This window comes from Melitaea cinxia, chromosome 3, assembly GCF_905220565.1.
Source record: "Melitaea cinxia chromosome 3, ilMelCinx1.1, whole genome shotgun sequence".
Taxonomy (NCBI): Eukaryota; Metazoa; Arthropoda; class Insecta; order Lepidoptera; family Nymphalidae; genus Melitaea; species Melitaea cinxia.
The window spans coordinates 7,311,435-7,337,478 of NC_059396.1; the positions used below are offsets into that span (position 1 = coordinate 7,311,435).

Here is a 26,044-nt window from a genome sequence, read left to right on the forward strand (position 1 = left end):
GCTGGCTTATTCTACCTCCCGTCTATTTGTGTTATCATCCCTTAGACTATGTTCCGATTCAAAACTATACGAACTCTTATAACAGATTCAGCTACGATTATGGATACATTTTTAATTCAGATATTCGAGATGGTTACCGGTTACGTTACCGTTTAGGGATCACCCATCACTCCTCTCCCTATTCCTATAAATGACACTGACATTTCCATTGTATTATTTGACAATGACAATAAAAAAACAGTTATTGTGTCAAGTCAATGAATGACGACAATCCATATATCCGATAAGTTTTCTAAGTAAATACACAATTACACATCTTTAATACGTATTTGTTGACAAATAAACAAACATTAAAAAAATTATGTATTGATTTAGAATATTATAATAACGTCAGTACTGAATTTCTAACAGTAATGAAATATTGAATACAATAACTGAGCTGTCATAAAGTGAAACTGGTCTCAAATTAAAATATATTTCTTAAAAAATAAATTATTCTAATCGTTGCCGTTCTCCGTTAAACAACTCATAATAGAGATGTGAGGATCTCTTTTGTTATAGTTCACTCTAAGACGAACAGTCAGAGCGCTACTAATGCGTATTGGAAGTTACTATATTTTAGTAAAAGTATCTTACAGTAATCACGTTGTTTCGTAGACGTTTTCGTTTGTCAGTTAGACGCGCGTCGTGGCGTAAAGCGGTCACCATGTTCGCGACAGTGGGTCTTAGTGTGGCGATACTCGCCGTTTGGCTATATCTCGGCCTCTTGCAAACAGTTCTAGTTTCCTTATTCCTTGGTGGTGTTTATCTTTTATTATTCCATTGGAAATGGTGCTATGTGTCTATGATTACCGCACCACGAGATCTCAGGTAAAGTTGTACAATAAGTTTATAATGATTCTTACTTAACTAGTATAATAAGTACACAGTTCTTCATTGTACTTATAAAAAATGTATGGTTTCTATTATTTTTTACATAAATTACTTGTAAACAAAGAGTATAGTTAGTGACTCAAATTATCAAATATATTTATTTGAAGTAGTTATCATGTATATAAATTGACTCGTCAATGAAGTATAATTGTTTATTTTATATCTTAAAATATATTAATAGAATGTAGACATTTGTATGTAAGTTTATTATACATCTACACCACCTACCCAATTTAGATAATAAGTTTCCTTTTTATGTCTGGGTTGTCTGGAAGAAATAGCTAATTAGCCATAAGTCCGCCCATTGTACTTCACTGTCTGTAACTATCTTTATGCTTTGTTTGTAATATATTTGTGGTGTACATTTGTGGTGTAAAGTATAAAATAAATAAATTTAAACCTTATATTAATCTGTAACAATAAATGTTAAATTATATGTAAAATTCATGATAAAGCAAAAATTAAAATTCAATATAGACATCCTTATGAGTATATATGCATATGTCAAATGCATATTTTAAATTATTAAAATTATACAATAAGCATATGTATTTATGAATTTTATAGTTTGTATCGATAATTTAAGGGCCCTCTGGTGCTACGTCAAGATTTTATGGACTGCGAAAAAGTTTTCCAGCAAAAACTGGACTCTGCCAGATATATTTCATTATACAGTACTGAAGCATCCTGATAAGCCATGCTTTTTATTCCAAGATGAAGTTTGGACTTTTAGAGAGGTATGTTTTTAGTAATGATAAATAATTTATATTTCAAAATTATAATCTATTAGACAACCCTTAAAGTTTTACTATATAAAGTTTAAATTATTATCGCTTCAGCCTGTAACATCCACTGCTAGGCATAGGCCTTTTTCCCCATGTAGAAGAAGAATCAGAACTTAATCCACCACACTGCTCCAATGCGTGTTCCAAATTATTATACTGATTGCTATTTTTGACTTATTAATATTCCTATGAGAGATAGTGTAAATTGATAATTTGAAGCATCGTTACCAGAAATTTTTGCCCATCAGATTGACAAAGTGCAGCTGAAATTATTGTACTTTTGGAGTATAGTCACATTGAAAAATTGTCAGTTCGCTTTAAACAAAAAGACTTCCACCCAAAAAAAAAAATCTAAACAACTGTTATCGAAATTCAGTCGGCCAAAAAAAACCTCATTGCTGCTTCTAATTATTGTATAATTTCATCAAGTTTCAAATAAATTCAATACATACACTTGGGATCACTGATTTGAAGCCTGACGACAAGCATAATAACAACAAGTTGTTGAACTTTGAAACCACAAATGATTCAACTTTATTATTATTTCTTTAATTAATGATAATATTAATAATATAATATGGTTAACAAATGTACAAATCAACCATTCGTGAGGTAGGCGATATAATGCCTGAGTTATAGGTAACAATAAAGTGATGTATAACTTTTTTTAAGACTACATGACTGAAGTAAACTTCTACACAATAGGCCTGCACTGAGTCTTAGATATATGAAGCGTAACTGGCTATGAAAAAAAGAGGAAAAGAAAATGTGTGCTCTCATCTCTCTCTCTTGCTCCGTTCGTCCTGCTCGATCACACTTTTCGTAACGCTCTCGTCACGCATTCACTAGCTTACTCCCCAAGTCTAGCATGCGTAAAAAAATTTTTCATCAATAATACACACACATACATATTACCCTCAGACTCAGTGCGGGTATTAAACTTATGACCCTGGAACAGAAAGCAGGGTCAATAATGTACCAATTAATTATTTTTATATTTATTTTATTAATGTAAGATACATTGATGCAAATGTGTATTTAATTATTTTGTAAGTAAATAAGTAAACTCATATTATCTTTATTGTACCTAAGGTGATTAATAGTAAAATTAATTGTTTTACCTCTCGTAATGTAGCTTTATTAGCTGTTTATTTATAAATAAGAACATCCACATATTATCATTTGTTGATATAGATTTGCATAAATAACTTGTAATTGTATGGAATGAAGTACATATTACAATTACTGTCTTGTATCTACATTAAACTAAAAAAAAACCTTAAGTATATATATATATATACATAATATAATAACAAAAAAATATTATTAAAAGCAGTCCCTTTAGGCCAGGGTTCCAAAGATACTGGCAGCGTTCCCCCTTTGAATAGCTAGACTAATTACACATAACTTTTTACCTACTGGATGTACCGATTTTGATCATTCTTTTTTTGTTAGAAAGGAGATATCAGTAGTTTTATACTATGATAAGGAAACGAGGACTTGATGATGGGAAACTCTCGAAAATCCGCATAACTTTACTGGGTGTACCGATTTTGATAATTTTTAATTTAATCAAAAGCTGATGTTTATCATGTGGTCACATTTAATTTTTATCGAGATCTGATAACTACTTTTTGAGTAATCTTTGATAACGCGTAGTTACTTGACTATTTTTTCGTCGATCTACGTTGTATTACTTGTCAATGAAGTCTAGAATTCTCTTGTAATTGAAGTCGGATTTGTTTATCGTTTGCCTGCATACACAATTATTTTTAAAAGTTCATATCGCCATGTTGATACCCAAGAAATCTTATACCGAACTTTTGGGTTTTATAAAAAACTCTATAGATACCACTAATTACAATTGTTCAGGTCTGTGTTAACTATTATTACTATTATTATCTTATTATGTGATAAGAGATGATGGTAAAGCATGTGTGTTGCATAATTAATAATGTAATATAATTTTAGCACCTAGAGGTGTTTAGTGAATATTATTCTTCCCTATACATCCCTATAAATCTGCTACAAAGAAAGTATGATTCAAAAATGGATATCTCTCTCTCTCTCTCTCTCTCTCTCTCTCTCTCTCTCTCTCTCTCTCTCTCTCTCTCTCTCTCTCTCTCTCTCTCTTTAACATGTTTTGGCTTACATTTTTGGTGTGAGATTTTGTATTAGCTTTAACAAAATAATAATCCCTGATAATCTGTGATTTTATTACACACGGTTACCACTTATACACACTACACTATTTTTACACATTACACTATTTTTAAAGAAAGGATTATTTATATATTTTTTATTAGTTTAAGGTTCCTAGATTTTAGTAACCATTTTGTTTGGCTTAACTCTAAAACTACATTTACTGTCGTTGTTTACAATTAGCTAACATTAACGCACAGTTTTTCAGAATAGTGACAAAATTATGCATTATAAAATATGTAAACAAAATGTTTAACACAAATATACTAAAATGTATTAAATTTTTATAGCTGTATTTATTTTTGCTAAAAGGTGGAAGATTTTAGTTTACGAGTCACGGCTGTTCTAAAAAAGTATGGTGTAAAGAAGGGCGACATCGTTGGTTTGCTGGTAAACAACTGTCCTCAAATGCCCGCGCTGTGGCTCGGCAACGCCAGGCTAGGCGGTATTACGCCACTGATCAACACCAACCAACGAGGCAACGCGCTAATACACTCGATTAACGTTGCTAAATGCGATGTCCTTATATTTTCGAGTGAATATCAATCAGGTAGGACGCAATTTTACTGAGGACATTAATATGTATGATATAAATTTTAATACTGCATATTATGAGTATACTTTACGTACAATCGTGTAATGAGATGAATTCATTACAGCAATCCAAGATATATCTAGTCAGTTGGATCCTGCATTGAAATTGTTTAAATTTTCGCATCGACGATTGAACACTAATAATAAGGAAGTAAACGCGAGTGGTGATGGAATAGAAGATTTGACTTCTTTATTGGAGGTTACTCCTCCTGCACCCTGGACTCTAGCTGACGCTGACGGGTTCCTAGGGAAACTACTGTACATCTACACTTCCGGCACAACTGGTCTTCCTAAAGCGGCAGTTATTTCAAATTCTAGGTGAGTCTGAAAATTAATCAACTAATTGTCTTATTGTAATTAATATTAAGATTATTTGCAAATATAAATCCTTATACATAATTATATATATATATATCATCATCACAGCAGCCTTTCGCAGTCCACTACTGGACATAGGCCTCCACAATCTGTCTCATTTGTTTTGCCCATAGTCACCACCCTGGGCAGGCGGGTTGGCGACCGCAGGGCTAGCTTTGTTGCACCGAAGACGCTGCTGCCCGTCTGCGGCCTGTGTATTTCAAAGCTAGCAGTTGGATGGTTATCCCGCCATCGGTCGGCTTTTTAAGTTCCAAGGTAGTAGTGGAACTGTGTTATCCCTTAGTCGCCTCTTACGACACCCACGGGAATAGAGGGGGTGGCTATATTCTTTGATGCCGTAACCACACAGCATATATATATATAATTATTTATAAGGATTTATATTTGCAAATTAGCTACTAAGACTTAGATTGATAGATTAGATTGCAGTTTAGACTGATTCCGTACATTCGTCTTAAAACATGGAATATGAACACGGGAATTCTTAATCTATAAAATCTTTTATCTTTATATCAATAGATACCAACATATTATTCAGATTATTTTTAAACAACTTCAAAAGAGGAATTTATTAATTTTTTAATGTGTGTTACCTCATAACTTATTATACTGAGTGTACTCATTTTGATGATCTTTTAGTCGTTACGGGCAGCAGCGTCTTCGGTGCGATAAAGCCAGTAAGTGCTGCGGTCACCAACCCGCCTGCCCAGCGTGGTGACTACGGGCAAAACACATGAGTTCACGTTATTTTTGGCGTAAACTTGTGGAGGCCTATGTCCAGCAGTGGACTGTATAGGCTGTAATGATTAGTCGTTAGCTGATGTTCGTCATGTGGTATCATTTAAATTTGATTGAAATCTGACGAGTACTTTTTGAGTTATCCCTAATAATGAGTTACGTTATATATTATAGATAGCAAGTAAGTGTATATATAAACATAGATAATAATGACAATAATAATTAAAGTAAGAAAAAAAAAATTAAAAAAAAAGTCAATGTCTTTTTGCATGTAAGATATCAATGAAGCTAGCATAATTTTAGTCGGTGGACTCACGTCTGCATTAGGGATACTAAGATAGGATAATTAGTTCTCTTAATGTAAGCTGCAGTAGTGTAACAAGTAAACGATCACTAACAAAACTAAAAATTGAAATAACAAAAGCACGGGCATTGTAAGTCTGTGGACATAACTCTATATATATAAAAAAAAATGAGTTACGATTACTTGACTACCTACCCACCTTATATCACATGTCGATGTTAATTTAAGTCGTTTTTTTTTCCTTAACGAGCTGACATATTTATTCTTTATATATACACGTTTTCTCTTTAAAAAATATATGAAGCTACATTATACAAAAAATTAAAGGTTACTGCTACATAACCCCATACCTATTACACGATCTACAGTATATATACATACGAAGTATTACACGATCTTTTTGACTTTCACTAACACAATTTTCACTTTCTCATACGAGACAGTTTTGTTCCCTTGTAAAAGTAAACATAATGTCTTGGCTTAACTTAAATTAACGTTTTATAATGAAATTGTTTTTTTTTTTTTTTTAATTTTATTTGGTAATGATGTTGCATATGTGAACTAACTTCAAAATTGGTATGTTTATTGTTGAACAATTGCTTTGTTTTGATATTTTATTAAATTTGGACACATATTTTTGTAAAGTAAGTATTGTTTGGAACTCTAATTATATTAATATGAATATTATTCTAGCCATATAAATATTGATAGGCAGTAAATAGTGTCGTAATAAATAAATTTAATTATTTACGTATATATTAATTTTCATATGGATTCAATTAGTTCTGCGTCGGTTGTAATAGTTTTAGGTTTAGTTAATAACGTGCTAATTAACGAGTGACGTGAAAACAATCTAAAGGGAAGTTAAAATGATTGAACATGTTATAAAATATTCAGTACAATGTTGTGTATTTAATCGATTTTGAGTTTTTTTAATAGTATGCAGACATCTTGTGCGGTCTTAAACATTTTTTTTTGTACTTTCAAGAAGAATATTTATAGTATTTTGCTTAAAAATAATTATGTTGCTTTTGAACAGACTACTTTTCGAGATATATCAAATAATGCATATTTACTTGACTATTTAATAAAAAAAAAAATAAGGGGAGGAGAGGAGGTAAGTGTACCCGCATCCGTCCGCCACGGTACAATAGTCCACCGACCTCGCGTCGATGGACCTTCCTCAAGAGATCAGCAATTTATAGTGCGCCTGCACTTGTTTATAATATAGTTGTCCAACAAGTGCAAAAGAGGTAACAGCCGAAGCTGTGGTATTAAAATCGAGACCGAAGTCTAACATTCAATTGTAATAAAGCAAAGGCTGAAGGCAAAGGGACAAACCCTGATATAAAGTATAGTAGATGATCAATCTCTGGCTTTATATCGCTTGACTTACATTGCCATCGACGGCCAAGTATCAGCAAGCGCTTTATTGAAGTTGCCACCAAAGTGGAGTAGGTAAACATTGCGATTAACGCAAGATTATGAGTACTATAGATGCCACCGAAGTGGACCGTAGGTGTCACTGACGTGGACTTGTAAATACTCTACGCATATTCCATTCAATTCAATCGAATGGTATTTACAGTCGCGTGTTCATATACCTAATATTCACGTTTTTATGTCAATATCCTACTTTAAATGTTTGACACAATGCAAAAATTCACATATTATTTCGTTGAGAGAGACAATAAAATAAAATACAAAGATAAAAAGGGAAATCTTCGAGCACCTATTCGTATTTATTTTAATATGATCTTATTGTAGGGGTCGTTTGAGGCATGGTAAATACTTATTAAGAATAATTCAAGCTAAACAATGAACTTGAAGTTAATTAAAATATAAGTAATGCTTGTTTACGGTAACTTTTTATATACTTACGTATTTATTTTAAAAAATTAGCATTAGTTTCACAAGTTAGGGTTTTTAGATTTTAAATAAACATACAAAAACAATAAATAGAAATAAAATGCTAGGACGAAAAAGATTTCTCAAAAGTAATTTTGCTTATTTCAAAAGTATTTTATTTGTGTTGATTATAAAGAAAAAAAGAGAGAGGAACAAGGCAATTACTTTGAATATGGTCTTACCACATAATCTAACAATTTATCGTAAGAAAACAATGACGAATTGCTTTATCAACCTACATAAAAAATAATTTGTTAATGTGTTTTATAATATTTGAAATATATAAGCATATTTTCTTTTCAGATATGTGTTTATGGTATGTGGGCTCCATAACTTAAGTCTCAATAAATCCGATACAGTGTATTGTCCGCTACCTCTGTACCACACAGCCGGTGGAGTGGTCAGTGTGGGGCAGGCTTTAGTATTTGGATGCACAGTTGTACTGAAGACGAAGTTTTCAGCCTCACAATATTTCCCAGACTGCGCTAAGTACAAAGCAACGGTGAGTTGAAACTTTAATTTAGTATGGCATAATATAGCATGTGACTTAAGACCTTGTTAGTATGAGAACACGTTTATTCCGGAAGTTAAAAGGGTCGAACGAAAATTGTTACGTGATTTGTTTTACGGCAGTTTAAATAAGAACAGAGAAAAAATGCTTACCACACTAAAATGTATATATTTTTTCTCGTGTCAATTTAAATTCTTGTAGAATAAATTAATACTCAATAAATAATTTAAAATATCGTTTATTATTTTAATAGGTTATTTATGAATAACCGTTATCGAAATTTTGTTTAGAAATAAATTGCTTTTTTTTTCTACATACGAAGGTATACATATAATAATCATAAATAAGTGGTATGTATATTTCTAGGAAATGTATATTGTAATTTCTACGTGTACTAGGTACCTAATTATAACACAGTATTTTTTAGGGCTTGCTTTGTTAGTAGCCAGCTGTCCGTTTCTCACAGGGTTATTTCGTTAGAACAATACATAAATGTCTTAAATAAATCGGTTATTGCGATGTTTCACCAAGATTCTAAAAAAAATGTGTTAAATAATGTACGGAATTATTATTTTATTTACATACGCAGTAATGGTTACCTACTTAATTTCAATGTTCCCTTTTAAATAAATTTTACTTTATTGCGTATTTTATAGGCTAAGTTCATCAACCTCTTTTGTTTTAATAGCTTATAATTTATTTTGAAAATATTCCAGTAATTATTGAGATTGGAACTGTATTGATTAATGAATGAAATATTCTGTATATAATTATTATATATTATAATGCAACTCAAAAGTCTGGTGTAATAATACATTTTAAAGCAGTTTATAATTTCAAATAAATAAAAAAAAGACATAATTACCAGTATATTCTCATTATTGTTACAAGTAAAAATAATGAGAAAATTCGAAGTATAAAGAATATCTTCAAAATGTTTAAGAATAATACTAACTTAATGTAAATAAGATTGTTATTACTTTGTGAATACAAGGTCAAAATGTTACAACTTGTAATGCAGTCATTTAATTGATTGTTATATTAATTTATTTACTAGTTTTTTTAAAAATAAGTGCGTATTTTTTTACATAAATTTTATTTATAGATTCTTCTTACGGAAGTAAGAATGTTAGTTATTGTAATAATTTCCTTTTAACTTAATCGTAAAAAATAAAAAAGGTCAATTTAAATCCAACTTTGTTATTTACTTTCGATAAACGACGTTATGAGACAAAGTTCCATTGAGGTTGTAATCTCTACTACATCCATAAATAACGTTTGTGTCTTCACCACTCTACGTGACGTTGGTATTGATAACTCATCTATGCTATTAGAAGCCACTTATCCAAATGGACAAATGAATCAAATATTAGGAAAATTAATTCGTTTAATCGAATAAAAACCCGCGGAAAAGATCCGTTAAGTGACAATTTGTTACTCATCAGTAATCCAAATTTTTTTATAGAATCTAAGTTCAGGAAATACGTTATTTATTATAATAAGAACCTTGGTATAAGGTTATCGCAATTAAACAAGTTATGTGTCGTAGTAATATATAACGTGTTCAACTCGTAACCGCGTTGCTACTAATAGGGGGTTCTGTAGGTATAATGCTGTGTGGTTACGGGCAGCAGCGTCTTCGGTGCGACAAAGCCAGCCATGCGGTCACCAACCCGCCAGGGTTGTGACTATGGGCAACACACATGAGTTCACGCTATTTTTGGCGCGAACTTGTGGAGGCCTATGTCCAGCAGTGGACTGTGATAGGCTGAAGTGATGTAGGTGTAATAGATCACGTTCCGCGTGAAAAAAAAAATCCTAGCCCATTTTAAAATTTGACTTCGTTTAAATAGGCGAGCTTCTTTGATAGACTCACGACACCTTTCGTAAGTTATGATTCATAATAAGAAAAATTCTACGACAATAATTGTGTTTGCTGGCAAACGAAAAAAAAACGACTTCAATTACATCGACAACGTACCTAGTTAGACGAAAAAATAGTCAAGTAAATACGCATTATCAAAGATTACCCAAAAAGTTGTAATCAGATCTCGATGAAATTTAAATATGATAAATGACAAACATCGGCTTTTGATTAAATTAAAAATTATCAAAATCGGTACTCCCAGTAAAAACTTATGTGAATTTTCGAGGGTTTCCCTCGATTTTTCTGGGATCCATTCATCAGATTCTGGTTTCCTTATCATGGTATCACACTTCGGATATCTCCTTTCCAACAAAAAAAGAATTATCAAAATCGGTTCATAAACGACAAAGTTATCCCCGAACATACATAAAAAATATATATATATACGGTCGAATTGAGTGACATCCTCCTTTTTTGAAGTCGGTTAAAAAGAGTTCGAAAAAATTAAAAAAAGGGTTTAGGATGTTTTTTACGTCTAACGTGATATAACACATACGGGACCCCCTATTTGAAGGAACGAAATTAGGAGTCGAATACCGTCTATAATTTGTACCAATAAATAAAAGGTTTTATATAAAAAAGTTTCTGCGATTAAAATCAATACTCCGTAACTGCTGTTATATCAGAATGTTTAGATCAGTTAATGATAAATAATGATTCAAGTTTTTTAACTTCACGAGTCACCCGTGACCGTGGGGCGTTTGTAATGTCGCCGAAATATCGGAGTTTCAAAATTCAATCAAAATCCCATAAAATTAAAAGCGTTTATAAGATTTGTTTTTCAATGTTTTAGTAATGCTGTAACACTGAGTTTAATTACTGAAACCTGGGGTAGTTATTATTTTATTTGTGGTAAAACTTAGACTTCCTAATGAGGATACAAATTATCAAACAACTTCATTTCCAATATATTCCAATTTATTATTACGACGTAAAACGGATGATTGTTTATGTTTGTCAATGATAATTCGACGTTTCCGTTACTTCGGTACACATTAAGGTGTCATGGCCATATGTAAACGTAATACTGTTAATGCCACGGAAGATATAAAATTGAATACCATTAGAGACTATTGTGATTTTACTAATCTAGTAGATACTTTTTAACTGACTTCTCAATTTGTCCGTATTTTTGCGTGTTACGTCATAATTTTTTGTTGGGTGTACCGATTTTGACATTTTTTTGTTTATTTGAAATTTGATGATATAAGTACGTGTGGCAAAATTTGAACGATACTTTAAGTACTCGTAAGGTTATTGAGTTATCCCTGATAATGTGTATTTAATTGACTGACTAAGTTGATACGTTGATGTTCTCATTTTATTACTTGCTGATGTAAATTAAAGTTGGTTTTTCATGGAAATAAATAGTACGTGTCTCTAGGCCGCTCACTACATCGGCGAGATGTGTCGCTACGTGCTCGCTACGCCGCCGTCCCCCGCGGACAAGCAACACAACGTGAGAGTCATATTCGGCAATGGATTAAGGCCACAGGTAAATAATATATAGGAACATTACATTCTTACATACATACATACAACATACATACGTAGATATACAACGTCTATACATAATAATTATGTTTTAGTAATTTTTATAAGAATGACTAACTGTCTACTTTTTACATAGAACATGCAATAGTTCGATGCAACTAGTTTGTTCATAAAATAAAGCTTTAATTTTTTCCGAATAATATTTAAAAAATCTGCTAAGTTTCTAAGTATATTTATGTATTTATATGCGTATGTTTATTTTGCTTGTATTGTTTTATAGTCTTTTTTTTTTTTTTTTTTTTTTTTACGTGGGGAAAATCCATCATGGATACCCTCCAGCGCGGGGGCGCCAGAGGGTTATGTCAGACTCCTACTGACTAAAAACCACCACGTGTAAGCAGTCATCCGCCTGGGTGGGGCGAGAGGGGTCGCGCTAGCATTCGCCATTATAGTCCTACCTCAACACTTACTTTTACTATTTTTTACGCCTTAAGGTTGACTGGTAGATAAGGCTGTACGGCCTTAAGTCCGCCTTTTGCGCAACGTGTTATCTTGATGTGTTGTTATGTTGTTGTTTTTTTTTGGAGTTAATAAAGTTGTAATAAAGTTTAAATAAATAAATAAATAAATAAGTTTAAGTTTCTTCTGAGTAATTTAAAAACGTAATCGTAAACACATGTGTTTACGTCATTAAGGTGTTTGCAGAAGCTGTTCTTCTTATACATTCCTATATACCTATTAAGGATAAAGTCAATACACAAAGAACATCATTACTCACGAGTAAAACCTTCGTTTGATTGGCGTCATGAATTAAAGTCTAAAGATTAAGGACCTTGCTTAATTTAACTGCGTATAATTCAATGGTTATCTAATTTTTTTAAATATAGTCTATCTATTTTATACATATATAAAATTCTCGCGTCACAATGCTAGTTACCATACTCCTCCGAAACGGCTGGACCGATTTTTATGAAATTTTGTGTGCATATCGGGTAGGTCTGTGAATCGGCTAACATCTATTTTTCATACCCCTAAGTAACAAGAGTCGTGGGGGATTAAGGGGGTTAATAACATATATGGCAAAAAGAAGAAGAAGAAGTAGGAATAGTGTGTGAAATCATAAAACAATTTCGAAAGTTTTATTATAAAATTAAAATTTTTGGGTCGATGTTAGACATGGTGTACACTTAATAATAAAAGAAAATTAAAATTTATTTAAATATTTCGTCTTGCTAAGATGTAAGTCCACCATGTAATAGTTTTTTTCAATTTCCATTTTATACGAAATGGATCGATACCTGTAGCCTTCAATTTAAAAGTTTTAGATTAACACTAATAAATATGTATAAGGAGCACTTAAAATTTAAATTAATATCGTGCTATAATAATATAGTATTATTTTATTTAACCATCAACAATTGTTTTAATCTGGTAATTTTGTATAAATTTTCATTTACGTCAACTTTATCCTTACTATTGTGTAGTTATACACAAAAAATATCCCAATCGTTCAAATTGTTCTCGAGCTATGTGCATACATGAGAAAATATAATAACAAAATGTATATACCTAAATATATTTATATTATGTTCATTCTTGTTATACGTATTACAAAGACGATACATATAAAATGTTTATTATTTTGACTGTGTGAGTTATGATATAGATTTTTTAAATATAAATTTTATAAATATACAAGATATTATAATGAAACAACTTTTTCGGATTTTATTGCGTTTTTTTTTATGTAAAGTAGCCGAAGCGTCGGGCATCTATAAACATAATAAACCTCGTAAAATCCGAGTGAAATTCGCGTAAATGTTAGAAAACAATACAAGTTATATTCCATTAAAGTATAAGTATTCAATTGTAATTAGGTCACAGGTCTTAATTAGAATTGTCAAGTTCCGTATTGAGTACTGATATATATGTTTATAATAAAATTGTCGTGACGAAGTGCTTAGAAAACTAATATCTAGTCTTTAAAACGTGCCGTCAACGCGCGTTAGTATAAAGTAGCCAGACGTGACCTTGTAGCTTTTCAAAAGACAATTCGTTCTGCTCACGAACCGTTGAATTTTGAAAATGTCGTGCTATTGACTTTTTGACGTTTTACAGAATATAGGGCCCAGGCTATAATCAATACAGATGCACGTATGTAGCGGTGCAGATAAATTGATAGCGCGCGTATGTATTGCTTCAAACGCAAATAAATTTTCTCAACGTGCGTTTCTATAACACGCGTCGACAACACGTTTAAAAAGTACGATGTATGCGATCTCTTAGTTGTACCAATTCGTAATTATACTTTGTACTGTAAATGTTTTTATGTTGTGAATGTTGGAATATCAAAATACGTGATTATTTAATACGAAAAAATATAGCCGATGAAAATAAAAGATTAAAAATAAAGTGTGTTATGTTGTATGTTAATATTTAACAAGTTTTGCTTTGTAAAATATGATATTGTTTTTTTAATTTTATCTATTATTAGTTTCTTGACCTTTACTGATAACCCTCTTACAAATATCTTTTTCACTTTATTTTAATTACATAAATACATAATGGTCGAATAGTCATTAAATATAATTTAATCTAATAGGTATATAAAATTCTCGTGTCGCGGCTCCTCCGAAACGGCTTGACCGATTCTGATGAAATTTTGTGTGCATATCGGGTAGGTCTCAGAATCGAACAACATCTATTTTCAACCCCTAAATGTTAAGGGTAGTCCACCCCTAAATATTTTTTTTTAATTTTTAGATAAATTATTTATACTTTTATTTTTTTATGATACAACATTAAAAATATATAATTATATACAACCCTAAGTTTTTAACCCTCTACGATCAACCCCTATTTTTAAATAACGTTTAGCCGCAAGATAACGTTTGCCGAGTCAGCTAGTATTATTGTATAATTTACTAAATGTTAATCCCAATTTCATCTGTTAAGTTTTAACAATGTTGAGTTGGCCTACTATTTGTTTATCTATTCCAGTAAAAAGTACTTTGATGATTTATGACTGAATTGAAAGAGTTTGTAATCGTCCAATGCTAGAAAAGACTTCTATTATCATACAGGGGAAATGTCGAAACTTAATCAGTAGCTAGTTCAATTGTGGTTTTTTCAATTGGATATTTTGCCTCCAACGAAAAATGACGTTGATAGTTATTAGGTTTTTATCGTAACAAGTAGGTTGGATGGTTTCGCGTTTTTTCTAAGATATGGTAAAGGTTCTAACTCAGAAAGATATAAACTCTGCCAATAACAAATATTTGTACTAATACAAATAGTTTCTCCGAACGGTAATCGAAACGTAAGCGCCGGCTTTAATGCGATACTTTCGTAACCATTACACTGTGATGACTTATAGCCTATAATATTTGTTAATAAGCGGGTAAAAAAAAGGAAATTTCAGTCAAAACAAATTTTTCATCACACCATACAAAACAATGATCTTCATGCTTCTAAATATATTTTTGTATTTCAGATCTGGACGGAATTCGTTACGCGCTTTAACATAAAGAATGTCACCGAGTTCTACGGAGCAACAGAAGGAAATGCTAATATTGGTAAAAAGATAAACTTTTATTGCCTTTTTCATCGATTGCGGATAACGCTATTTGATAGATGGCGGTATCCAATGGATAAAAGTTTATGATATATTATTCTTTTTCACCATCGAATTCCACTATGTTTATGAGAAATTTTTATTCGAAATTCTTAATTTAAATTTCATAATTTCTTAATTCAGGCGAAACAGGTCCTAATGGCCTATTCTAATTCTTACTGTTTAAATCTATTCGTAGCCTATGTGCAGGATAAACCAATTCCGAAATTAGGAATTGAACCAAACCGATGAATTAGGCACTTAATCTTATAAATTTTCTTAGGTTTGTTTATATAATAAGGCAGGTTTTTCGTAAAAACAAAAAATCTTGGGTTCCCCTATATATACTTTGAAACTAGTTTTCATACTACATAATTATAACTTTTGTTGTGTGGTTACGGCAGTAAATAATGTAGCCACCCCCTCTCTTCCCGTGGGTGTCGTAAGAGGCGACTAAGGGATAACACAGTTCCACTATCACCTTGGAACTTAAAAAGCCGACTGATGGCGGGATAACCATCCAACCACTGGCTTTAAAATACACAGATCGAAGACGGGCAGCAGCGTCTTCAGTGCGACAAAGTCAGCCCTGTGGTCACCAACACACCTGTCCACCGTGGTGACGACAGGCAACACACATGAGTTCACGCCATTTTTGGCGCGAATTTGTGGAGGCCTATGTCCAGCAGTGGACTGCGATAGGCTGAAGTGTGTGTGTGTGTGTGTGTGTGTGTGTGTGTGTGTGTGTGTGTGTGCGTGCGTGCGTGCGTGCGTGCGTGCGTGCGTGCGTGCGTGCGTGCGTGCGTGCGTGCGTGCGTGCGTGCGTGCGTGCGTGCGTGCGTGCGTGCGTGCGTGCGTGCGTGCGTGCGTGCGTGCGTGCGTGCGTGCGTGCGTGCGTGCGTGCGTGCGTGCGTGCGTGCGTGCGTGCGTGCGTGCGTGCGTGCGTGCGTGCGTGCGTGCGTGCGTGCGTGCGTGCGTGCGTGCGTGCGTGCGTGCGTGCGTGCGTGCGTGCGTGCGTGCGTGCGTGCGTGCGTGCGTGCGTGCGTGCGTGCGTGCGTGCGTGCGTGCGTGCGTGCGTGCGTGCGTGCGTGCGTGCGTGCGTGCGTGCGTGCGTGCGTGCGTGCGTGCGTGTGTGTGTGTGAATGTGTACTGTAATGTCACGGGTCAGAAGCCACTTACGTCAGTAGTTACACTTCTCTTCACACCGGAGCTACTTTCGTAATCATCGTAAGCAGTGGACTGTGATAGGCTGAAGTGATGATGATGTGATGATATAATTTCTTAACAAATTCTATTTTTCGTATTTTTCTTCTTCCAACACTGTTTTTTTTGGGTTTAGTGTGTACAAACCTTAATAATAGCGAAACAAATATTTTCGAAATCCCATGAAACCACACATAATTAATACAAAATAAACCCTAACATATAAATATATTTACAAAATTGGGTTTCTCTGTAAGAAAACCTTTATTTTGGTTATTTTACATGTAAAAATATGATGCACGCGAAATAAGTTTACATAACCTTACATACCTCTAAGGAACGAAACGACATTTAATGTTATTCAACGCAAATTCCTAAATCACAATCAGATTATCCTTTTACGTAATTAATTAACGATGATATTTATTGTATAAATTGTTTTGATTTGACAATGAAGAGACGATTTTTTAGGTTATATCTTTACCATAGATTACGAAATTAAATCTTTCATGTTACGGGGCGGCTCGATGACATTGTTGCGCGGGAAAATTTCAATTAAGGAAACCTATTTTGTTCTTTACATATACAAATAGAACGTATAATTTATATAATAGAATGATTTAGTCAACTGTATGACCTATATATACATGACGTATCAGTATAAGTAGATGAGTATATAATATATATGTAACATCAAGGTAAGTAAACAAATTTTCTTACCTTGTTTAAACTAATCACATTTCAACCTAACCTATAGTTATAAACCTCAATGTTACAAACAACAAGTAATAACTTAGTATAACAAATACTTTCTAATTCCATTCAGCCCTGCCATATTGAGGTTGCACTATATGATTTTATGGTGATATATATTTATTATTATCTTGTTATTAATTTATGGTTTTATTTATTAGCACTGATAATAACTTTTATAAATTGATAAAATATATAAATTGAACAAACAAATCTTAAATTGCCTCTCTGTTACAAATGTTTTTTTGTATTACAAATTTTATCCTAAATAGTTTCTAATACCTGAATATTCTCTTATAAGTTCCAAAAGTTTTGATCTGACGATCCTAATAGACAAGTTCTGAATTTCGAGTTTTAATTATTTTAAAAATTATAGTAGCTGAAAAAAATATGCTCCATTTTAGTGCATCCAGCTTTTAAATGCCTCACCCCTGGATTAAGTAATCTTCCACTTCTTATTAGGATCTTAGTTTATTCTCTTACTTTTTTTTTCTGCATATTGATTTTTAAAAATTTCTTGAACTAGTTCGTTCGACAATTTATAGTGGTTATCAGTTACCAGGTTTTTTCATGGTTTTATTCTTTATCACCAAACGCGATTTGAGTTTCAAACTGAAACTTAACTGAACCTTTAACTGAGGTAGGGCACAGCAAGAATTTCCTGCTCAAAATATGGAGCAGCCCGACTGGGGTAGTACCTCGACCTTACAGAAGATCACAGCAAAATAATACTGTTTTCAAGCAGTATTGTGTTCCTGTTGGTAAGTAAGGTGACCAGAGCTCCTGGAGGATTGGGGATTGGGTCGGCAACGCGCTTGCGATGCTTCTGGTGTTGGAGGTGTCTATAAGCTACAGTAATCGCTTACCATCAGGTGAGCCGTACGCTTGCATGCCGACCTAGTGACATAAAAAAAAAACCTGCTTTCCTACCTATCGTCTAAAATCTACGTTAAAACACGTAATGATTGAATGAGATCAGCTTTTCAACATCCTATGTCTATGAGACAGACTTAGAATATACATGTATCAAAATTGCAAATGACCGTTAGACTATACATGTATCAAAATTGCAAATGACCGTTGTCTCTATATGAGCAGAAACGAACTATAGTGCCTATTATGAGAGCAATAAAGATATAATAATTATTTTTTGAATTTTCGTCCGCCTGTTTTTCTGTATGTTTGTTCCGGCTTAGTGCTATATCTACAGCATGAAATAGAATAGATAGATTGAGGTTAACAGTCGTGATTCTCGAAGTCTAACTTACAATTTTGTGTAGGTTTCATTCTGATACACCTTTAAGAAGGGGAGGCATTACTGTATAAATAATTGTAATTCAATTGTAACTATGTTCTTTCGTACTATTCATTTACAGTAATATATACAATAATCTATGTTTCCTATATACGATGTCAGAAGTAGGCAAGTCACCTTACGTAACCGACATTGTTCATTTTGCCATTTAATATTCATTCGTCACTAAACGAGTACAACCGGTTTCAATAAGTTACCATGCATTTTATTGAAATAGATATAACTTAAATAATATACCAGTAAACTTGATTTTTAGGGTTCCGTACTCCAAAAGGAAAAAATGGATTTCTTATAGGATACTTTGTTGTCCGTCTGTCTGTCAAGACCTTTTTTCCTAGGAACGTTTGGAGGTATCAAGGTGAAATTCATATCAAATACTCGTCAACTCTATATTGGAGCTGTGAAAAAATCAAACTTCTAGCCAATGCAATCAAAAGATACAACCGTTTATGCTGCAAAGAAAGGGAATCAAAACCTACAGGGTACTTCCCGTGAACTCAGAATCTTGAAATTTAGTACGAAACAACGTCTTATAGAATAGATAAAGGAAAAATTGTGAAAAACATAAATTTTTAGTTACATCATAATAAAAATATTCTTAACAATTTTGTTTGTACGGAACACTCGGTGCACGAGTACAATTCGCACTTGGGCGGTTTTTATTTCTTTATTACGGTGTGCAATTATTGAAACATATGTTTTTCAAAAACCTATTTTAAAAAAATCTGAATATCTATGTCAATTGTTACCTACACAGGAATTAATTTGTCTACCTTAGGAATAGACGATCCTGTGTATGCAATTTTTTTTATATTCTAATTATTTGTTTATTTTTTCAGCGAACACTGACGGCACTCCTGGAGCAGTTGGTTTCTTATCGCGATCCTTCCCGAAAATTTATCCCATTGCTATCATCAAAGTGGACGAAGTGACCGGAGAGCCTATTAGAGATTCACGTGGACTGTGTCAGGTACGCTCGTCGAAGTCATCTATATCTACTGAACCAGTATACATAATAAACATAATATACATAAACAATAAGTAAAATTTAATTTATCGTTAGTAACATCATAATAATCTGTGGGATCGGAGACAACTTAAAATATGAAGCATCCCAACTGGCAAAATACCACAATCTTAAAGACGATCACATCGAAATACTCCAAAGTAGCGTTGTGTTTTGTGGTGAGTAAGTTAGCCAGAGTTCCTAAGGAGGGTTAGGGGTAGGGTCAGCGACTCGCTTGTGACGCTGCTGATATTGCAGACGTCTATAGATTGTATGCTACTCTAGAAGTATTATATATATTCAACTTGCACTTATAAATGATAATAAAAAAACATACGTGACTACCTTAAGTCTTGCTCTCGCACGTTATGTCACTTACATGCGCGACAAGATGAAGTATAATAAATTATTATGTACCGACCGACATCTAGTAATGACTCTGTGAATTTATAACCAACTAATATCATATCTTGTAGACATTTTCAAGCAAACAATATATATATACCATTAGATCGCTGAGGCGGGCGAGCCGGGAGTGTTCGTGGGCAAGATCTCGCCCAACAATCCCACGCGCGAATACCTCGGCTACGTGGACAAGGCCGCGTCCGACAAAAAGGTGGTGCGGGATGTGTTCTCGCCCGGGGACTCCGCTTTCATCTCCGGTAGGTAGCACGCTACCGCTCTGGTGTAGTGGTGCGAGAAGTCGCCTCAAACGTCGACGGTTTGCGGGTTCGATTCCCGCTCGGGATGAATATTTGTACGGATATTCCTTTCCGATTTGGATGCCTGTCATTGTGGCTCTCCCCACTATGCCTCGGAGAGCAAGCTAAGCCGACGGTCCCGGTTGTTTTCATAAATAGCTGATATATATCGTTACTCGTAGTAGGGAATCCGCCAACCCGCAGTAGAGCAGCGTGGTGGATTAAGCTACAATCCTTCTCCTACATGGATAAAGAGGCTTATGCTTAACAGTGAGATGTTATAGGCTGAATGCAGGTAACATGGTAAAATCGGAGGGTAGTTTGAACTAATAGCATGTGATTAAATACCGATTTCTTTATTTAAGATGATCCGTTTTGTCCACGTTCATACAATTCAAAAAAATATGTAATAACGTTTTTTTTTGTGTTTAGGGGATATTTTAGTATCAGACGAGCTAGGTTATCTGTACTTCCGAGACCGCACGGGCGACACGTTCCGGTGGCGCGGCGAGAATGTCAGCACGAGTGAAGTAGAGGCCGCCATTTCAGGAGTCGCAGACCAGAGAGACGCTGTTGTCTATGGTGTTTTGGTAAGAATTTATAATGTCGCATATTATAACGCAAATAATGAATAATATAATAAATAATACTCTGTTTGCGAAACATGTATTTCTGTTAGCTAATATCAATTACTTAAGACTTGATGTTTTTATTTATATGGAAAACAACGTAAGTCGCAATTTGCTGTGCTTAGATAGTAACCGTTGTTCACTGTTTTTGTAAAATTTTGACGATATGACATTACATTTCTTTTGTGACTACTATTGTAAAATATATCAACAATCTCATGGGATATAACTTTTACCTAAGTGAGGAAGAAAAGGCATAACCAATAACAGTAAGGAAAAAATGTCTCAAAACGATCGGGCTAATATATGTCGTTGTGAAGGTGCCTAACACCGAGGGCCGCGCGGGGATGTGCGGCATCGTGGACGCGGACGGCTCGCTGGACCTCGGGCGGCTGGCGCGCGACCTGCAGAGGGACCTGCCGCCCTACGCGCGCCCCGTCTTCCTGCGCGTCATGGGCAGCGTCGACATGACCGGTGAGACGCGCGGCGCACACGCGTTCACACGCACTCTAATGCACGCATACACGCATATACATACTCAGGCACGCAACACCCCCACACACGCACACTAACGCACGCAAACACACACTCAGGCACGCAACACGCGCACACACGCACACTAACGCACGCATACACAGTCTCAGGCACGCAACACGCGCACACACGCACACTAACGTACGCATACACTCGCTCAGGCACGCAACACGCGCACACACCGCCCGCTACTTACGCATACTTTTGTCACTTTTGCACTTTTTATACACACGGATGGCTACAATTGCGTAAATTTATACTGCGTTTACTATCTAGGCTGTTTGTCAAGGAATGATGTACTATAATGGGTTCATCTGTGTCACAGGCAGACACTAAAATTTAAAAAATGTTTTATTATATCAGTATAATATAAAAGTTCATATAGGCTCTAAAATATATATTGGGTAGTCTAAGTTACTATGACATAATTTTTTTTTACATATATAATATATTTACATAACCTAAGTTTACATATATAGTTTATAACTACTATAATTAGTCATACTAACATTAACTCTAATGCCATGATTAATAGTTGAGCTTACAATAAGTAACTTTGGGCAATAAGAATTAGGAAGTATTTCTGTTATGGACAAAAAAAAAACCCATTGAAAGTTTATACTTCAATCCAAAAGCCAATGTTTAAGGATTGGCACTAAGATAACCCTGATTCATATATTTACTGGCACGTGGCAGATATTTTCATATCTTGCGAACTGCCAAACGCCCGAATTTTTTAATATCCTAATTTTTTCATATCTTATGAACCTTTTACAGTCTTTGAAAACTTGAAATAAAAAATAAAAAATGACATATAGTATATTCTTCTAGATTTTTTTAAAAAATTATTTATTTTAAAAAACGTTTAAACAATATGAAGCCGTTGTTGGGACATTCTTTTAAGTGGGTGTTTAACCTGTGTCAGGATGTCCCGCTCTTCCATATTCATATACATTTAAAATTAAAACTGAAAATTCTCACAATTCAGTCACAAAAAAAAGAGATAACGTCACCAAGGCAAATGGGTGTCATTGTAGAAGGATTAGATTAAAGCTTTATAGCACAATACATTAATAAATTCTATGTATTCGTTTTTATAGTAAGTGTGTGTACTATTTATTACATTATGAATAATTTTTAATTTTAAATACATAACTAAAGTAATAAAAAAATATTTTACGCTCCAAATATCAATTTTATATTTCATAACAGGTACATTTAAAATGAAGAAAACCGACTTGCAAAAGGAAGGCTTCGATCCGAGCCTAGTGAAGGGAGACAAACTGTATTACTTGGACTTAAAACAATCAAAGTATTTGCCACTAGGTCCTGAGGAGTATGAGAAGATTTTAAAAGGAATTATTAGACTGTGATTTAAAATATGCACTGATTTTTTAAAAATATTGATGTTACGCGGTGTAAATGTTTACTGTAGTTTAGAAAATATCCAAATTGTTGCTTATTCTTAGCGTTTGTATACCAATGGGTTTATTGTCATATGCGCAGTAAACGTATATACATAGCAGTAGCTGCGGAATATTTTTGTGTTACATGTAACTACTTATTGACTGACAATAAGCCAGTTGGTTAATTTATGTTGTTAATATTGATCTGGCACATTGCGTGTTTAAAAGACTCAAATAATATTAGATCTGATTTATATGAAATTACAAATGTAATTTTTTTTTGTTATTAATAATAAAATTTATGATTTTGTCGTAAACAATATTTAGGAAAATATGTTTTATTTCAATATTATTGTATGTAACTGTTTATATATTAAATCTTTTTATCTCTATCACTTATAAAACTATATGTAAATCCTTTCATATATTATTAAACGCACATTAAGAAAGATTTGCTTTGGAATCCCTTTAATATATTTTCTAAAAGAGAATTTGATCTATTTACTGCGTATTTTTATTATAATGGTTCTAATATAAAAAAACACTGTTTTGTACCTTAATATGAATAAACTTCGATTTCCTATCAGTATATATAATATATCTTATTTTCTGATTTATATAACCAACTTTTTAAGTATTAAACACACACAAAATTAAATATCGAATAATTCTCGAATGAACAATTGTTAAGAAAAAAGACTATTTTCGTATTAAGTAAATTAAATAAAAATATATATATTAACGTTGGTAAATCATCCAACAAACGTTTAAAATTTGATTCATAAAATCGAACGCGATTGTATTTTAAGAAGCGATTATATTGTGACAATATTGTTTTTGCTATTGTATTTCTTACGCCTTCCATTCTTGGCTACCCTGCTTCCAACTGGCGGACATTCAATGTTATTTCTATACAAATTAACATTTAAACATTTCTATATATACTTTAGGTTGATAATTATGATATATTTGTTATGTATTCTAGATAAAACCTATATACTCGTAAAATAAATAAATTGTGACACTTAGTGATGAAATTTGTGAAGAAACTTAATTAAGTGAACTCAATTCAATATTGTGTATCGACGTGTGTAATGATTAAAACATTTGATTTACGAACTTTGTACTTAAGCTAGATAAACGGGTTAAAAGGGAACGGTATCGGCTCTTGAATATATTTGAATATTATGTATTTTGTATATTTGCTCTATTGATGATATTTGAGTAAACAAATGTTGATGTAAATAAAATTATATGTTTGGTATAAGTTGATCAGTTTTTGTTACAATGTTCATGTTTTAATTCTTGATTAATTGTTGTTTTTTTTAAATGTTATTATTGAATTTACTTGCCCCTGTTTGTATGCAAGTTATGCTGTGTCAATTTGTAAACGTTATCGACTTTGTAATCTCATTCCAGTCTCAATGTGAAAGACTGAAGTGATATACATCATCTGTTATTATTTTACAAATAAAGAGTAAATATCGGTAATGGGTAATGTCGTTAAATGCCTAATGATTAAAAAATTGATTTTTAATATATTTGTTTTATTAAAGATTCTATCGACTATTTTTTTCGTTACAGGTAAAGTTTATTTATAAAAGTTACCTGTGACATCGAATCAACGGCTCAAATACTTCATTATAGTATAATTATGATATGATAAACTTGGTAAACAGAACTATTAAGTTATACATTAGTATCGATCTAGATGGGTTCAAAGGGCGCGTAGAAGGTACACTCGTAAGTTAATTTAATGTAATTATAGCTTTGTATCAATATACCATTATGTTGAAGTTATGGTATATTATATATTTCACAGTAAAATTTTTCGTTAAATGTCTTTTAATACTAGAAAGATTGAAGCTGAGTACATACCTAATATTGCCCAAAAGCAGTCAAAATAACTGTGAAAAAATAACTAACGTGTAGAGAAGAGGATTTAATGAAAAAAATTTAAATATGTTATTTACAGTTATAAACAAGTTATTAAAAAATTTTAACCGACTATAAAAGGAGGAGGCTCTCGATGGGACTGTTTCTTTCTTCTTTTTTAAGTGCCTTAAGTCATAACTGTTTACTGAGTGTACTGATTTGATTAATCTTTTTTTTATTCGAGAATCGAATCAAAATAATGTACCTACCGTACTCGGTGCGGAAGATATCGAAAAAGTTTTGTCACGATCGAACATCATATAAGAATAATCTTAAAGTTTTCTCAAAATAAGTAAGCGTATTCTGCATGTAGAGTTACGTTATCTTTTAGTCCCATATATATTAAGCCTATTATGTAAATGAGAAACAAAAAGGCCCCAAAATTGATCCTTGGTGTACCCTATATGTTAAAGAACAAACATTACTGTGTAGCCGTATTGTTTATTGTACAATAAATTCACAGATTTCAAGTACGTCTCTAATCTGTTGTAAATCAATTGGTAAGACTGAATCGGGATGGTAGTTTTTAGGATCAGATTAATTTCCTATTTTATAAAAAGGTCACACTGTTGCAATTTTTTATGAGTTCACAATTTCTATTTCTTTTAATTATTATATATATTGGTTAGGCACATAAAAATTAAAATGTGCTAAACCGGACATGAATCCGCGGTTTGCAGATACACTTAATTTTTCCGCTGGACTATCTCAGCTTAAGCTTCTCGCGTTACACACTACAGCATCTATAGATGATTAGGTTTCTGTATTTACCTTCATAAAAGTCTTTGTCAATTTCTGAAAGTGTCTGTCAATTACTGAAAAAGTATGTTTTGATAGGGTGGCACGAAATATTGCGTACAAACTTTCCTGGAATAACGAGCTTTGGCGTATAAGAAAACATTCTGACTGCAAGTAAAATCGTATAAGTACCTACATGTTAACAAATATACTTACTCATTTTTAAAGTATGAACCGGCATTACATAAATTTGTCATTACAATAAAGTATAAAGTAAAAGTATAAAGACGTTTGTCACATTCAAAATTTGGAATCAACCCAAAATAATAAAATGTCCGCAATATTTCCGTAATAGCTATCAACAACCTATCTCAATAATTTTGTACGCTGTTTACATGACTTAGGCGACGGTTATTTTTTGTGTATGGAGCGATCCC

General features: G+C 33.0%; 1 protein-coding gene across 1 annotated transcript; it reads left to right on the forward strand.

The window, feature by feature from the left end:
- The first annotated feature begins 665 nt into the window (after nucleotides 1-665).
- On the forward strand, nucleotides 666-24,471 carry LOC123669365 (long-chain fatty acid transport protein 4-like). Its single transcript, XM_045602971.1, has 12 exons — nucleotides 666-870; nucleotides 1,520-1,670; nucleotides 4,233-4,470; nucleotides 4,580-4,832; nucleotides 8,146-8,344; nucleotides 11,665-11,775; nucleotides 15,268-15,349; nucleotides 19,498-19,628; nucleotides 20,176-20,326; nucleotides 20,798-20,955; nucleotides 21,315-21,468; nucleotides 22,741-24,471. Exons 1-12 carry the CDS (start codon nucleotides 707-709, stop codon nucleotides 22,899-22,901), a joined length of 1,953 nt encoding a protein of 650 aa, XP_045458927.1. The 5' UTR covers nucleotides 666-706; the 3' UTR covers nucleotides 22,902-24,471.
- The last annotated feature ends 1,573 nt before the right edge of the window (nucleotides 24,472-26,044 follow it).